The sequence below is a fragment of the Cetorhinus maximus genome, chromosome 5 (genome assembly GCF_964194155.1).
Source record: "Cetorhinus maximus chromosome 5, sCetMax3.hap1.1, whole genome shotgun sequence".
In the NCBI taxonomy this organism is placed as follows: Eukaryota; Metazoa; Chordata; class Chondrichthyes; order Lamniformes; family Cetorhinidae; genus Cetorhinus; species Cetorhinus maximus.
The window spans coordinates 140,705,526-140,723,239 of NC_135883.1; the positions used below are offsets into that span (position 1 = coordinate 140,705,526).

A 17,714-nucleotide genomic window follows, 5' to 3' on the forward strand; every position below is an offset into this window, starting at 1 on the left:
GAGTGTGGCATCAAGGAGTCCGAACAAAACTGAAGTCAATGGGAATCGTGGAAACCTCTCTGCTGGTTGGAGTCATACCTATCACAAAGGAAGATGGTTGCGGTTGTTGGAGGTCAGTCATCTCAGCTCCAGGACACCACTGCTGGAGTTCCTGAGGGTAGTGTCCTAGGTCCAAACATCTTCAGCTGCTCCATCAATGATCTTCCTTCCATCATGAGGTCAGAAATGGGGATGTTCGCTGATTGCACAATGTTCAGCACCATTCGCGACTCCTCAGATATTATCATCAATCCATGTCCAAATGCAGCAAGACCTAGACAACATCCAGGCTTGGGCTGACAAATGGCAAGTAACATTCATGCCACACAAGTGTCAGGCAATGACCATCTCCAACAAGAGTGAATCTAACCATCACCCCGCAGATGTTCAATGGCATTACCAGCACTGAATCACCCACTATCAACATCCTGGGGGGTTACCATTGACCAGAAACTGAACTGAACTAGCCATATAAATACTGTGGCTACAAAAGCAGGTCAGAGGCTAGGAATCCTGCGACGAGTAACTCACCTCCTGACTCCCCAAAGCCTGTCCACCATCTACAAGGCGCAAGTCAGGAGTGTGATGGAATACTTCCCACTTGCCTGGATGAGTGCAGCTCCAACAACACTGAAGAAGCTGGACACCATCTAGGACAAAGCAGTCTGCTTGATTGGCACCAGATCCACAAACATTCACTCCCTCCACCACCGACGCACAGTAGCAGCAGTGTGTACCATCTACAAGATTCAGTGCAGGAATTCACCAAGGCTCCTTAGACAGCACCTTTCAAATCCACGACCACTGCCACCTAGAAGGACAAGGGCAGCAGATAGATGGGAACACCACCACCTGGAAGTTCCCTTCCAAGTCACTCACCATCCTGACTTGGAAATATATCTCTGTTCGTTCACTGTCGCTGGGTTAAAATCCTGGAACTCCCTTCCTAACAGCACTGTGGGTGTACCTACACCACATGGACTGCAGCGGTTCAAGAAGGCAGCTCAACACCACCTTCTCAAGGGCAACTAGGGATTGGCAATAAATGCTGGCCCAGCCAGTGAAGCCCATTTCCCATGAATGAATAAAAAAAAATGGTGTAGGACATTTGTCCCATTGGACCTGTTCTGCCATTCAACAAGATCATGGCTGATCTGATTGTGGCCTTAACAGCACTTTCCTGCCTGTCTCCCATAACCCTTGACTCCCTTGTCAATCAAAAACCTGTCCATTTCAGCCTTGAATATATTAAATGATGCAGTCTCAGTTGCTCTCGCTTTGCTGAGGGAAGAAATTCTTCCTCATCTCCATCTTAAATGGGAGACCCCTTACTTTGAAACTGTAGCCCCTTGTTCTAGATTTATCCCATGTTGGACTACATGCACTCAGCATCTGCCCTATCAATCCGTCTCAGAATCTTATGTTTCAATAAGACCATCTCTCATTCTACTAAACCCCAATGACTTTTGGCTCAACCTTTCCTCATAAGGCGACCCCTTCATCCCAGGAATCAGCCTCGTGTGCCTTCTCTGAACTGCTTCCAGTGCAAGTATATCCCTCCGTAATTAAGGAGACAAAACTGTACACTGTACTCTAGGTGCAGTCTCACCAATGCTATAGTAAGATTTCCATTCTTTATACTGCATCCCCCTTGCAATAAATTACTTGCTCTACCTGAGTGCTAATTTTATGTGATCCATGTGGCAAGTGGCAAGTAACATTCGCACCGCACAGGTATCAGGCAATGACCATCTCCAACAAGAAGAATCTAACCATCGTCCCTTGATGTTCAATGGCATTACCATCACTGAATCCCCCACTATCAACATCCTGGGGGTTACCATTGACCAGAAACTGAACTGGACTAGCCATATAAATACTGTGGCTACAAAAGCAGGTCAGAGGCTAGGAATCGTGCGACGTGTAACCCAGCTTTTGACTTCCTAAAGCCTGTCCACCATCCACAAGGCACAAGTCAGGAGTGTGATGGAATACTCCCCACTTGCCTGGATGAGTGCAGCTCCCATAACACTCAAGATGCTTGACATTGTCCAGAACAAAGCAGCCCATTTGTTTGGCACCAGATCCACAAACATTCACTCTCTCCACCACTGACGCACAGTAGCAACAGTGTGTACCATCTACAAGCTGCACTGCAGGAATCCACCAAGGCTCTTTAGACAGCACCTTCCAAACCCACAACCACTACCATCTAGAAGGACAAGGGCAGCAGATGGATAGGAACACCACCACATGGAAGTTCCCCTCCAAATCACCCACCATCCTGACTTGGAAATATATCACCATTCCTTCACTGTCGCCTGGTCAAAATCCTGGAACTCCCTTCCTAACAGCACTGTGGGTGTACCTACACCACATGGACTGCAGCGGTTCAAGAAGACAGCTCACCACCACCTTCTCAAGGGCAACTAGGGATAGGCAATAAATACTGGCCCAGCCAGCGAATCCCACATCCTGTGAATGAATTTTTAAAAATGTACAGACACCCAGATTCCTCTGTATCACAGCATTCTGCAGCCTCTCTTCTTCATTTATTATTTCATGGGATGTGGGCATTGCAGGCTAGGCCAGTATTTATTTCCTATCCCTAATTGCCCTTGAGAAGGTGGTGGTGAGCTGCCTTCTTGAACTGCTACAGTCCATGTGGTGTAGGAACACCCACAGTGCTGTTAGGGAGGGAGTTCTGGATTTTGACCCAGCGACAGTGAAGGAACGGCAATATAGTTCCAAGTCAGAATGTTGTGCGTCTTCGAGGGGAACTTTCAGGTGGTGGTGTTCCCATGCATCTGCTGCCTTTGTCCTCCCAGTGGTAGAGGTCATGGGTTTGGAAGGTGTTGTCAAAGGAGCCTTGCCGAGTTGCTACAATGCATCTTGTAGATGGTACACACTGCTGCACTGTGCACAGTCGGTGGAGGGAATGGATGTTGAAGGTGGTGGATGGGTGCTAATCAAGTGGGCTGCTTTGTCCTGGATGGTGTTGAGCTTCTTGAGTGTTATTGGAGCTACACTCATCCAGACATGTGGAGAGTATTCTATCTCTGCAGAATTCCCAGCCTCTGACCTGCTCTGGTAGCCACAGGATTTATATGGCTGGTCCAGTTCATTTTCTGGTCAATGATAACCCTCAGGATGTTGATGGTGGCAGATTCAGTGATAGTAATACCATTGAACGTTAAGGGGGGGTGGTTGAATTCTCTCTTGTTGGAGATGGTCATTGCCTGGCACTTGTGTGGCTCGAAATGTTGCTTTACACTTATCAGCCCAAGCCTGAATGTTGTTAAGATCTTGCTGCATATGGGCACAGACTGCTTCAGTATCTGAGTAGTCATAAATGGTGTTGAACATTGTGCAATCATCAGTGAACATCCCCACTGCTGACCTTATGGTGGAAGGAAGGTCATTGATGAAGCAGCTGAAAATGGTTGGGCTGAGGACACTATGCTGAAGAATTCCTGCAGTGATGTTCTTGAACTGAGATGGCTGACCTCCAACAACCACAACCATCTTCCATTGTGCTAGGTATAATTCCAACCACTGGAGAGTTTTCCCCTCATTCCCATTGACTCCAGTTTTGCTAGGGCTCCTTGATGCCACACTCTGTCAAATGCTGCCTTGGTGTCAAGGTCAGTCACTCTCACCTCATCTCTGGAGTTCAGCTCTTTTGTCCATGTTTGCACTAAGGCTATTGTTATGCTCTTTGGCTAGCCCCCCAAGTTGTTGGTGAGATCCGGTTAGAGAACATTAACGTTTTGTTTAAAGTTGACAAACTTTGAGTATTAAGATACCTGCTAATAGAATAAAGCCACAAGATTCCACAGGTTCTGAACAAACAAAAGTAAACTTCACTGTACAAGGTCAGAAAGGTAAAACAATTTACAATATTTATCATATAATCTAGCATTTGGGATAAGGAAGAGGTACATGCGAATTAACGGGCAAACTGTGGTCCAACACACCACATTACACTATAAATGATGGATGTGACTAAAACAGATTCCATGGATTTCTCAACAACCCACCCAAACATTAGTAACACTGTGAGTCAACCAATCTCACGAGGGTTTGTAATCTTCACCTTGAAAGATCTCACTTTGGAATTCTCTCCAAAAGTCACTTCAACTTGGATGGGTTCAATGATGACCTACCTCACAGGGTTTCAGTCTTACCCTCCGAGATTCCATTCCCGTGGGTTCCTAAGTACGCTTGGGCATCAACTTACAAGCACAATTTCAGATCTTCGGCCATGCCAAGCAGAACAATACTGCTCCAAAGGGGTGTCTTTACCCTAGTGGCCTGCAGCACGGAGTCAAAGCTGCTGATCACCATAAATCAATGATTTTGATCCAAGGCTATTGGAGATGATACTAAAATCAAAGGTATAGTAAATAATTGAGGATCAAAGGAAGCTGCAAGTGATATTGATAACATAACACAGTGGATTGAGGGACTATGACATGTCAGTAACTAGGAGCACGTTTGGTTTTTTTAAAGAAAAACAGTAGTAATTGCATTTTTGTGGGAGGTTAAATGATGTGGAAAGACAGAGCGGTTTGGGTTCTCAAGGTCTTTGAAAGCAGCACCTCGTGAATAAGGACATGATAAAAGTTAATGGAATACTGGGTTTTTGACAAGTGGCATAGAATATGAAAATCAAAATTTATTAACATTATGGAGGGATTGAACAGAGGAAACAGAAGCAGACTGTTTTCAGCGGTTGAAGGGTCTAGACCAACACGGAGAAGATTGAAAGATTTCGAGCAGAGGCCAGGAGCAACATTTTCTACAGGAGGTTGTGAGGCTGTGCAATGTATTACTGGAGTTGGTCATTGAAGCAGAGACCATGTCAACTTTTAAGAATTGGTTAGATATGTGGTTGAATGATGGGGGAAATAAAGTGATATGGGATCAGTACCACTGCTCATATGGAGGATAAACCTCAAACCTACTGGTTATGTTGGGTGACCTGATTCTGTGTTGTAATTCTATGTTCCATAAAAGCATACCTCCTGCTTGATAACTGTGGTGACATAATATCCCTGCTGAGATTTTGATGAGACTCGGTCACCCACCAGGCATAAGGAAGGTAGAGTTGAAATGTTGAAGACTTAAAGGAGGAATTTGGGAAGCTCAGTAGCATATTAAAACAGCAGGAAGGAAACAAATAACTTAATTATTGAACTAAGTTCTAGACAAGGCCTGATTGTTGTTCTTTATACAGAACTTGCTGTTCAGTTGGCAGCTGTTGAAGGCCGCTGTTCACTTTTGGAGAAACAGTTAGAATATATGAGGACGATGGTGGACCATACAGTAACGGAGAAGAACATTTTATTGGAGAAACAGGTGAATATGTCAAATTACTATTCTCCCTTGTGTTTAGGTTATGCAATGGATCTGTTCTGGTTCACAGTTGGTAAAAATAAAAAATAGCTAATGATGAGACCGTCTAGGTGAGTCCACTACCTATACCAGAAGCATGTGAATTCACTTCTGCAACTAATTGCACCCAACTTAATAGATGCTGAGTGGCTTCCAGGCTCTCTACCGGGAATAATGTGCACCTCTTAGCACTTGGTCATTGATCATCAACAGCCAGGATGCATATTGCCTGCTCAAATGTTTGCAGAGATTTACTTGGGGAGGGAAGGAATATCAAAGAAGTAACTTTAATTGCATTTATATAGCACCTTCAATATGGTAAAATGCCCCAAAGCATTTCAAAAGCATTATCAAACAAAATTTGACATCGAGCCACATGAGGAGATATTGGGACAGGTGACCAAAAGCTTGGTCGATTTACTGCATATCTTGTAGAAAGCTCAACTAAGCGTACTCTGATGGGTTAGAAGACTTTGCATTAATTGAAAAAAGTTTTCTGAAGAGGTCTGTTGACAATTCCAAATTCTCAATGTAAGGAGCTAGCTGAATCCAAGGTGCAAAAAGTGCATTTAAAGTTAAATATTCAAGTGGACGGGTTTCCAAAGTTAGGGGTCACAGAGTAAAATGAGATGAATTTTCACCTTGGGTTCTCATTGCTTTAACTGAACAGAGAAGTGTTTAAGTTTCTACCTTGTTCTTTAGTAAATAAGCTCCATTTATAGGATATAGCATCTTAGGCTTTATTAATAAGGGCATTGAGTACAAGATTAAGGAGATCATGTTGAACTTGTATAAGACACTAGTTAGGCGTCATCTGGAGTACTGTGTCTAGTTCTGGGTGCCATACTTGAGGAAGCATGTGAAGGCATTGGAGAGAGTACAGAGGAGATTCACAAGAATGATTCCAGGGATAAAGAACTGTAGCTATGACGATAGATTGGAGAGGTTGGGACTGTTTTTCTTGGAGAAAAGAATGCTGAGAGGAGATTTAATAGAGGTATTCAAGATCCTGAGGGTTTAAACAGGGTAAATAGTGAAAAACCGTTCCCACTCGAGAGCATCAAGAACTAGAGGCCACAGATTCAAAATAATTGGCGTAAGGAGTAAAAGTGAGGTGAGGAAAATTTTTTTTCACCAGAGGGTGGCTGGAATCTGGAATGAGCTTCCTGAGAGGTTCAATCGAAGTATACAAAAGGGAACTGCATTGCTAAATGAAAAGAGAATGTGCAAGGTTATGGGGATAAGGCAGGGGAGTGGGAGTAGGTAGAATGCTCTTTCAGGGAGGCAGTGCAGACTCGATGAGCTGAATAGCCTCCTTCTGTACTGTACAGATTCTGGATTCTGTGGTACTTGCCCCCTTTCATATTAGAATTACCCTAATAATACTGAACTAACACTTTGAATGCTGCCTTTGAATACATATTGATACCTAGTCAGCATTGAATTTTCCAGTGTGCTGTATGGCTCTGAGAAGGATTTTGATTATTGTCGGTCTTTTTTTTGAGTTCTCTAATCTTTGGCATGTATTGGAGGGATGGTGGTGCTTCCCGACAGGGAGTGAAAATTAAAGACTGTATTATCCCAGGTTGTTCTGCAGTGTCCAATTACCGAAATACCTTGCTGGTTCCCTAGGGAAAAGAAAATGAGAGATCATACCAACATTTGGGCATTTTCATGGTATGGAAATTCGTTCTTGCTTGTCTTGCTTTGGGTGGATTCCTGCAGCACAAAATAAGGCCATTATGCCCATCATATCTATGGCAGCTCTTTGCTAGAGCAATCTAAACCTAATTCAGCTCTCTGCTCTCAGCTATAGCCTTATTTCTCCCTACATCAGATAATTATACGCAATTTACTTAAGACATGAAATGGTCTTTGCCTTAACCAGTTGTGCCAAAGTATTCCATGATCTAACAACTCCCTGCATGAAAACATTTCTCCTGACATCTTTCCTGGCCTTTGGTGACTCATCTAAATTGATGAAGCTTTATTACTGACTCTAACCAGAGGAAAGTCTTTTTCTGTTCACTCCATCGAAACACTTCATAATTTTTGAGACTTCTGTTGAATCTCATACAATTCTTTTAGAATAACTTACATTTGCCTTTCATCAGGGCAATCTTTGACTGAGATTGGCCTCCAATTTGGCTTACATTAAGTTACTATATACTGCAAAATGGGTTACTGCATCTCAAGCTGATTTTACTTGTCTCCTCTTACAGGTATCTGTTAAAAATTATCTCCCCATCAGTATGAGGTGGAAGAACAATATTTGAACATAATCTTTTTATTACCTAGTCTTCCATAAATATTTATCTTGTAGTATATTTTGATCTGTAGGCCTCGCTGCAGATAGATAGGCAGTGGAACCATGCAGAGCTGCAATCAAAGCTTGAAAAGCTGGAAATCCTAGAACAAGAGTGTCTAAAAGTCAATGCAACACAGACCAGAGCTGAAGTAAGTAAGGCTTTTTATTTGAAGTGCAATAGGAACAAAATTGATAAACTTGTTTGTATTTCTTTTCATCTTTCATCCCCCAACCAAAAAATGATCCACTTGTGCCTACTCTCTGTTTCCTGTTCGCTAGCCAATCTCCTATCTAATAAGTTACCACCTAAACCATGAGCTCTTATTTTGCATAATAACCTTTGCTGTAGTACTTTGTCAAACGCCTTCTGGAAATCTAAGTACAGCACATCCACAGGTTCCCCTTTATCCATGTTGCTTGTTACTTTCTTAAAGAACTCCGATAAATTAGTCAAACATGACTTCCCTTTCACAAAACCTTTTTGACTCTGCCTGATTGCATTGAGATTTTCTAAGTGTCCCACTATAACTTTCTTAATAATAGATTCTAGAAATTTCCCTAAGACAGATGTTAAGCTAACTGGCCTGTAGTTTCCTGCTTTCTGTCTCCCTCCCATCTTAAATAGAATTTGCTATTTTCCAATCTGATGGGACCTTTACAGAATATAGGGAATTTTGGAAAATTAAAATTAATGCATCTTCCATTTTAGCAACCACTTTTAAGACTCACAGATTAAGTCCATCAGGACCTGAGGACTTGTCAATTTTTAGTTCTAATAATTTTTAAAGTACATTTTCCCTGGTGATTGTAATTGTTTTAAGTTCCTCCTGCCCTGATTCACAATTATTTCTGGGATGTTCATTATATCCTCTACAGGTGAAGACTTGCAAATTATCTGTTCAATTCATCCATGATTTCCATCATTAATCCCTTATTCTCACTCTAGAGGACCAATGCTCACTTGGCTTTCTCTTTTCCTTTTTAGACACCTGTAGAAATTCTTACTGTTTTTATATTTCTAGTTAGCTTTCTCTTGTACTCTAATTTCTCCTTTCTTTTAGTCAATTTTTTGCTTTATTTATATTCTGTCCAATCTTCTAACCTGCTACTCATCTTTGTGGAATTATACATTATTTCTTTCAATTTTATACTATCTTTAATTTTCTTAGTTAGCCACAGATAATGTTTCCTTCCCCTAGAGTTTGTCTTTCTCATGGAAAGTATCTTTTCTGAAATATCTCCTTAAATATCCGCCACTGCATCTCCACTGATTTACCCCTTAATCTAATTTCTCAGATCACTTTAGCCAGTTCTGTCTTCATGCCCTCATAATTGCCTTGATTTAAATTTAAAACACTGGTCTTTGATCCATTCCTCTATTCCTCAAGCTGAATGTGAAGTTTAATCATATTATGATCACTACTACCTAGGATGCCTTCATTATGAGGTCAGTAATTAATCCTGTCTCATTGCATATACCAGACCAAGTATAGCTTGCTCCCTGGTTGGTGCTAGAAATTGCTGCTCTAAGAAACTGCCCCAAAACACACTATGAACTCATCACCCAGACTACCTTTGCCAATCTGATTTGCCCAATCTATATGTAGATTAAAATCACCCATGATTATCGCTGTACCTTTCTCACAAGCCCCCATCCTGTATACCCTATCCTACAGTGGTTACTATTCGGGGACCAATAATCCACTACCACTGTGATTTTGTTTTTTGGCCTTTACTATTTCACATCTCTACCCAAACTCATTCTACATCTTGATCTCCAGAACTAAAGTCATCTCTCTCTATTGTACCAATGTCATCCTTAATTAACAGAGCTACCCCTCCACCTATTCCTAGCTTCCTCTCCTTCCTAAATGTCATGTACCCTTGAATATTCAGGCCCCAGTCTTTATCATCCTGCAGCAATGTCTCTGTGATGGCTATCAGATCATATATATTTATTTCTATTTGTATTGTCAATTCATCAGTTTTGTCACGAATGCTACATGCATTGAGATACAGGGCCTTTAGTTCTGCCTTTTTACTATTTTTGTGAACTCTAACCTTATTTGCTGGTGCACTGCTAGGTTTGTACACTGTCCCTTCCTGCCATGTTCTGATCATTATTTCTCTCATTCCTACCTCTTTCTTCCTCCCTTCCTCCCCCCCCTTCCCTTCCCTTTTCCCTTTTCCCTTCCCTTCCCTTTTCCCTTTTCCCTTCCCTTTTCCTTTCCTGGTTTCTAAAATTCTTAGTTAACTATGGATGGTGCATTCTTCTTATATCGTCTTTCTTTCTCTATATTTTGTTGAGAGTTATGAAATATCTCCTTACATGTCTACCACTGCTCTACTATCTTGCCTTTTAACCTATTTTCTCCGTCCACTTTAGCCTACTCGGTCTTCATACTCTTGCCTTCATTTAAGCTTAAGACACTATATTTCAGACCCAAATTTCCTCACCCTCAAATGAATGTGTAATTCAGCATGTCATGATCACTCTTCCCTAGAGAATTCTTTACGGTGAGATCACTTATTAATCCTGTCTCATTCCACATTACCAGGTCTAAAATAGTCTGTTCTCTGGTTAGCTCCAGAATGTATTGTTCTAAAAAACTCTACTAATTACACTGTCTGAACACATCCTGCAGACTAGTTTTGCCAATTTGACTTGTCATTCTTTATGACATTTTAAAATCTCCCACGTTTATTGCAGTATATTTCTTACAAGTTTTCCAATATTTCTTGATTTTAAACTCTGATATACAACGTAGACATTGTCAGGGGGCCTATAAATCATATCCACCCATGACTTCTTTCCTTTGTTATTTTTTTTATCTCTACCCAAACTGTTTCTACATTTTGATCCACTGGACTGAGACCATTTCTTGTTATTGTAGTGATCTCATCCTTTATTAGCAGAGCCAATACACCTCCTTTTCCTTTCTTCCTCTTGTTCCAAAATGTCAAAGCCCTTGAATCTTCAGGTTACAGCTTTGGTCACTTTGCAACCGTGTCTCTGTAACAGCTACAATATCATAATCATTTATTTCTATTTGTGCTATCAATTCATCCATTTGTTATGAATGCTGTGTGCATTCGGATTAAGAGCCTTTAATTCTGTCTTCTTAATATTTTTCCCAACTCTGATTTTATTTGCTGGTGCGCTCTTATGTTTGTATGCTTTCTCCCTTCTATCTCACACTGACTTATCATTACCTGCACTATTATAAGGTACTATTGCCTGTCCTCTCCCTTTAACTTTCCAAATCTTTCCCCTCCCCTACCACCCCACCATTTAGTTTAAAGAGCTCTCTATAGCCCTAATTCTACAATCCACCAGTACTCTGGTCCCAGTGCAGTTCAGGTGAAGGCCATCCCATGAGTACATCTCCCCTTTCTCCATCACCATTTGTTCATCCTCCCTGCAGTCCCTGCTGTCATCCACACAAGTTGCAAGAACCTCCAACCTGTTGGACAATTGCAAGTATTTAAAAAAGGAGGGAGGGAGAAAACAGGCAATTACAGACTGGTTAGCCTAACATCAGTAGTAGGGAAAATGCTAGAGTCTATTATAAAGGATGTGATAACAGGACACTTAGAAAATATCAATTGGATTAGACAAAGTCAACATGGGTTTTATGAAAGGCAAATAATGTTTGACAAACCTACTGGAGTTTTTTGAGGACGCAGCTAGCAGAATAGATAAGGGAGAACCAGTGGATGTGGTGTATTTGGATTTTCAGAGTGCTTTTGGTAAAGCCCCAAATAAGAGGTTAGTGTGTAAAATTAAAGCACATGGGATTGGGGGTAATATATTGGCTGGATTGAGAATTGCTTAGCAGACAGGAAACAGAGAGTAGGAATAATTGGGTCTTTTTTCATAGTGGCAGGCAATGATTATGGGGTACCACAGGGTTCAGTGCTTGGGTTCCAGCTATTCACAATATATATCAATGATTTGGATAAGGGAACCAAATGTAATATTTTCAAGTTTGCTGACGACACAAAACTTGGTGGGAATGTGAGAGGTGAGGAGGACGTAAAGAGGTTTGAAGGTGATTTAGACAAGTTGAGTGAGTGGGCAAATACACAGCAGATACAGTATAACATGGATAAGTGTGAAGTTATCCACTTTGGTAGGATAAACAGAATGGCAGAGTATTATTTAAATGGTGATAGATTGGGAAATGTTGGTGTACAAAGGGACCTGGGTATCCTTGTACACCAATCACTGAAAGCAAGTGTGCAGATGCAGCAAGCAATTAGGAAGGCAAATGGTATGCTGGCCATCATTGCGAGAGGACTTGAGTACAGGTGCAAGGATATCTTAGTACAGCTGTACAGGGCCATGGTGAGGTCACACCTGCAGTAGTGTGCAGTTTTGGTCTACTTACCTAAGAGAGGATATACTTGCCATAGAGGAAGTGCAGCAAAGGATCACCAGACTGATTCCTGGGATAGCAGGATTGTCATATGAGGAAAGATCGGATTAACTAGGCCTGTATTCACTGGAGTTTAGAAGAATGAGAGGGGGTCTCATTGAAACGTATAAAATTCTGACAGGGCTAAACAGACTGAATGCAGGGATGATGTTTCCCCGGCTGGGTGGTCTCGAACAAGGGGTCACAGTCTCAGGATACAGGGTAGGCCATTTAGGACTGAGATGAAGAGAAATTTCTTCAAGCAGAGGGTGGTGAACCTGTGGAATTCTCACCACAGAAGGCTGTGGAGGCCAAGTCACTGAATATATGTAAGAAGGAAATAGATTTCTAGACTCTAAAGGTGTCAAGGGGTATGGGGAGAGAGCGGGCATATGGCGTCAAGATAGAGGATCAAATAGTTATACCAAATAGTTTAACTAGTTAAGCTATAAATTTAATGCAATACATATTATCAGTAAGGGGAGGCGATCGTGTACTGGTATTGTGGCTAGATTAATAATCCAGAGACCCAGGGTAATGCTCTGGGGACCTGGGTTAGAATCCTGCCACGGCAGATGGTGGAATTTGAATCTAATATAAATCTGGAAATAAAAGTCTAATGATGTCCAAGAAACCATTGTCGATTGTTGTAAAAACCCATCTGGTTCACTAATGTCCTTTAGAGAAGGAAATCTGTCATCCTTACCTGGTCTGGCCTACATGTGACTCCAGACTCACAGCAATGTAGTTGATTCTTAACTGTCCTCTGAACAAGCAATTAGGGATGGACGATAAATGCTGGTCTAGCCAAATGGATGAATTTTTTAAAAACCCTATAAACCATGCGTTTACAGGGATAGAGTCTTGAAAACTCACCAAACAGACACCTACCTGCTCACCTAATAAAAGCCTTGAGCACTCACTAGCTTCTGGAGGCTGAAAATATAAAAAGCTGCATCTTCTTCTCCTTCTGCAGCAAATTCCGAGTTAGCACTTGTACCTCATCATACTCAGGCCTCCCACACTAACATTGTGCCTGAAGATTTGAAAAAGGTCCGGAATATTTGATGCATATTCAACAAAGCACTTGTTTGGTAGTAATAGAAGTTATTATAACATTTAAGAAACTGATAAGCATTTACTGATCTACTACTAGTGCTCACCTGATGTGATGTTGGCAGCATCCAACTGAAGGAGGCGATCTCCCTTTTCAGCAATAATTTTGATGCTAAGAGATGTCATCAAAGATCATGCAAAATCTCCATCTTTGGTTTTCCAACAGGCCTCATGATTTTCTGCATTTGCCAGGCCCCATTTGAGCCCTGTTCTCCTAGCATCCCAACTGCCAACATAGAAATAACAATGGCAATGTGGGACTTGAGTTTGTTGTTGAGACTTGAGTACTATACTACGTGAACCAACAGGCTGCCAAAATATATAGCTTTTTGTTTGTTTGGTTCTGTTCACTGCCAAAGAAGCATGATACATGAAGATAACTACATTTTAGAAGGACTTTTTCTTTTCCCCAATGTAATTTTCTGAAGTGATGTGCTCGGTTTTAAATGCTATTGCTTTATGATTAATGTAAATATCTTTTGATTCTAGAGTAAAATTTATGAACTAGAACAGAAGCTTCAGGAAGAAGAACATCAGCGTAAACTGATCCAAGATAAAGCAGCTCAGGTGAGTGGAACAGCCCGATGCTTCGTACTAGTTTTGAAGGGCAGTGTAACCCCATCAATGGGGAATGTTGTACTAGGCTCACTGTCCCATTTGTGATGTCACTGTAGTGGAATGTTACAACGTTGTGTTTGGGAGCAAGAAAGTGGAAAGTCTGTACAAAATGTTTGCTCCCAGACCACACGTAGCTGCAAACTATTTCTATCTATTAATAAATTCTTTGAAGAGGGAGAACTAGGACATACCAAAGACAATAAAGATAATTCCATTTAACATTTATGGAAATCCAGTAGAATATAATTCTTATTTCAGTAATTAAGATGAGTTGGAGCAGAAGTGTGTTATTTTTTCAAAAGAAAGTCTGAACTATGAATGACACCAGCAGTATTCCAGTGTTGATAAACTGGCTAATATATTTATTTTAAAAATAAAATGCCTGTATTTCAGAACAGCAGTTGGCTTGGAATGCGGTATAGAACTGTAATGTGAGTGAGTGGAGCAGATTGAAATGTTCAAATTTTACTCTTGTGGGTTAAGACTTTGAACATCATCTTAATCAAGAACAGCTGTTACTAGATATTACAATATGTATGATCTAGAGAGTCTAGTGCATTTTGTCTATCATAGTTTGGGCATGACACTTGCCTAAATGTGAATGACTATCATTTGATTTGTTGCAGTGCATACCTGGTATTTGCCAATTGGAAGCAGACAAACTGGTTCAATGAAAACTAAGACTGTATTAAAACAACTAAATGATGATTAGTGGCCACCAAACTTTAGCAATAAAAGGAAAAAAAAAGGAATGAAATTGCTTCTCATTTTCTGAAAATTCTTTCAGCTGCCATTTTTTTCTTCCTCCACTAAATTGAGAAGTCACTACTGGGAATAAGTTTGCATCATCATAAAGTTATGAATTATTACAAAATTTACAAAGAAATTAAACTTACTTGTACAATAGTAATTTTGGTGTTAGCAATGCCCTACTCAATGTTTTGCAAAAAAGAATGTGTCTTTATTTCCTGTGTCAAAACCACTAAGTGAAGGATGGCCTGAGTAGGATGTAGGCAGGACTTGCAATGCAGTGGGCAAGTTTCCAAGCTAACATTCTTGTGTATGAGAACTTGCTTATTGGCTACCACAGCCAACATCACCTTCTGTTTTGCAAGCTGCTCCTATTTTACTTACTGATTGTTTCACTGTGCCGAGGAGCCTTCTTCCTCTATGATGGTGACTGTTAGTATGCATCAGATGATGAACCTTGAAACTTGTATTGCAGGTCATCGTTTGATGCATTCAGGCACCTGAAACTGCTTAAATGTGCAGTGTGGTTGATGAATACTTGGTAGATGCACCTTGCTATGTGTTCATCTGGTATCCTTCAATGCAACAGAGGTGGCGTGGGACATATCTGTAGAGGACAGCCTTGAGACTAGTAGTCTCCTTGAGGGTTTTATGCATAAAATATTACTGGCACAGTAATATAGTGAAGCATGCATTGATATTCAGAGAGTGCTATTATTAGGCTAGTATTTCAGAAGCCCAGGTTAATGCTCTGATAGTTGGGGGGGATAGAGGTTGGAAAAAGAGAGGCAGGTTCACATCTCGCCATGGCAGCTGGTGCAATTTAAGTTCAATTAATAAATCTGAAAATCTGAAATTAAAAGCTAGTTTTAATAATGGTGACCACAAAACTATCAGATTGCTGTAAAACCCCATCTGGATCACTAATGTTCTTTTGGGTCTGGCTCCAAATCCACACAATGTGGTTGCTTCTTCACTGCCCTCTGAAATGGCCTATCAAGCCAAGTTGTATCAAACCACTACAGAAAAGTTGAAAAGGTAATAACTGGATGGACCACCTGGCATTGACCAGGTACATTGGCACTGTAAATGACAACAGCACTTCCTGTCCAGTCAATCCTGCAGAGACCTACTTGTTAATATCTGGGTGCTTGTGCCTAAATTGGGAAAGCTGTCCCGCAAACTAGTCAAGCAACAGCTTGATGTAGTTGTACTTACAAACTCTCACCTGAGACCTCCATCACTATTCCTGGGTTAGCCCTTCCCCACTGGCAGAGGTGGTGGCACAGTGATATACAGTCAGGAGGGAGTTGCCCTGAATGTTGAAGACTCTGGATCCCATGAAACCTCATGGCATCAGGTCAAACATGGGCAAGGAAACCTCCTGTTCACCAGCACCTACTGCCCTCCCTCAACTGATCAATCAGTATTCCTCCAATTTGAACACCACTTGGAAGAAGCACTTGAGGACAACAAGGTCACAGAATGTACTCCATTTGCAGGGATGGCTCAGTATCATCACTAGAGTCCTGAAGGACATGTATACCAGACTGGGCAGGTGGTGAGTGATGAGAGAGCCAACGAAAAGGAAAAACCTATTTGACCTTGTGCTCACCAATCTACCAGTCACCAATGGGTCTGCCATGATAGTATTGGTAGGAATGACCACTGCACAGTCCTCGTGGAGATGAAGTCCCGTCTTCACACTGAGTACACCCTCCATTATGTTGTGTGGCACTATCACTGTTCTAAATGGGATAGATTCAGAACAAACCTAGCAGCTCAAAACTTGGCATCCAGGAAGCACTCTGAGCTATCAGAATTGTATTCAACCACAATCTGTAACCTCATGATCCAGCGTATCCCTCACTCTAGCCTTACTATCAAGCCGGGGATCACCTCTGGCTCAATGAAGAGTGCAGGCAGGCATGCCAGGAGCTTCACCAGGCATACATGAAAATGAGGTGCCAACCTGGTGAAGCTACAACACAGGATTACATGCATTCCAAACAGTGGAAGCAGCATGCAATAGACAGAGCTAAATGATCCCACAAGTAACGGACCAGATTAAAGCTCTGCAGTTCTGCCATATCCAGTCGAGAATGGTGGTGGACAATTAAACAACTACAGTAAGTCCCTGTTTTAAGTTGCCTCATTCAGCGTCATTCCACTTTAGTATCTTGAATATAATGGGGCTGGTATGTGCACTAGGATTCTGGATTTCTGCTTTTAGTGTTCACGCTAGGACTGCTGTTGGGCTGTCTGGCCTTATTATGCCATTTTGGTGTGGCCTCTTCTGCTCACCCACCCTCTTCCACTCGCTGCTTCCCTCTCCAACTCTCCTGCTCACAGCTCCCCCTGTTCCAATGCTCCCTCTCACTGCCCCTCTCCCGAGGCCTCGTTCATTGTGGTAGAAAGTCAGGGAGCGGGAGAGTTGGGGAAGGAAATGTCGAGTAGTAGAGTTAGCAAGTGGGAGGTAAGTAGAAAGAATTAGCATACTTCTTTTAATTTTGTGACGGTCATGTCATGTCTGCGAGGATTTCATATTCCCAACTTTCAAGATATAGACTTCAGTCAATGCAGACTTTTGAAATTTGACTTTAAAAAGTGGTCAAAATGCTGCCTAGATGGCTGCCAAGGGTCAGGTGACCTTCTATGATTTCTGCACAAAGGATTAACTCGTGTCTCAACATGTTTCTGGGAAGGTCTTAAAGTGTAAATGACCAAGGGTGGAATACCCTTCCTTGAATAGACATTCACAATGTGAAACTACTTGTGAATTTACACCTCATATTGACTGAATATTTACTGAAACTCTTAGCCTTCCCATACATAGTGTCTGTGAGCTTAAACCTTGACAAAGAAAGGTGTAGAGAAACAAGGTGGTGGGGTGGGGAGTCACATGATCAAAACTGACTTCAGATCACAAATTTTTTTACTCCAAGAGCCAGGAGGGACAGGTCAGTCTGCAAGCCAACAGGACAAGAAGGACCATCCTCCAGTGAGAAGGACGTAACCCTATCTAATAGCCAGTCAATCCAGGCAGTGAGAGAAGGACTAGTTCATTT

The 17,714-nt window shown here is 41.6% G+C and overlaps 1 protein-coding gene across 5 annotated transcripts in view; it reads left to right on the top strand.

The window, feature by feature from the left end:
* Window positions 1–17,714, top strand: part of cep57l1 (centrosomal protein 57, like 1) — a 64,369-nt gene that overhangs the window by 13,696 nt on the left and 32,959 nt on the right. For 4 of the 5 annotated variants that reach the window (XM_078542560.1, XM_078542559.1, XM_078542558.1 and 1 more), the window contains exons 4-6: window positions 5,279–5,400; window positions 7,777–7,893; window positions 13,768–13,845. In XM_078542560.1, coding sequence (XP_078398686.1) covers window positions 5,279–5,400; window positions 7,777–7,893; window positions 13,768–13,845 — 317 coding nt within the window. The remainder of the gene's footprint in view (window positions 1–5,278; window positions 5,401–7,776; window positions 7,894–13,767; window positions 13,846–17,714) is intronic. The other variant, XM_078542562.1, reaches the window with a different exon arrangement.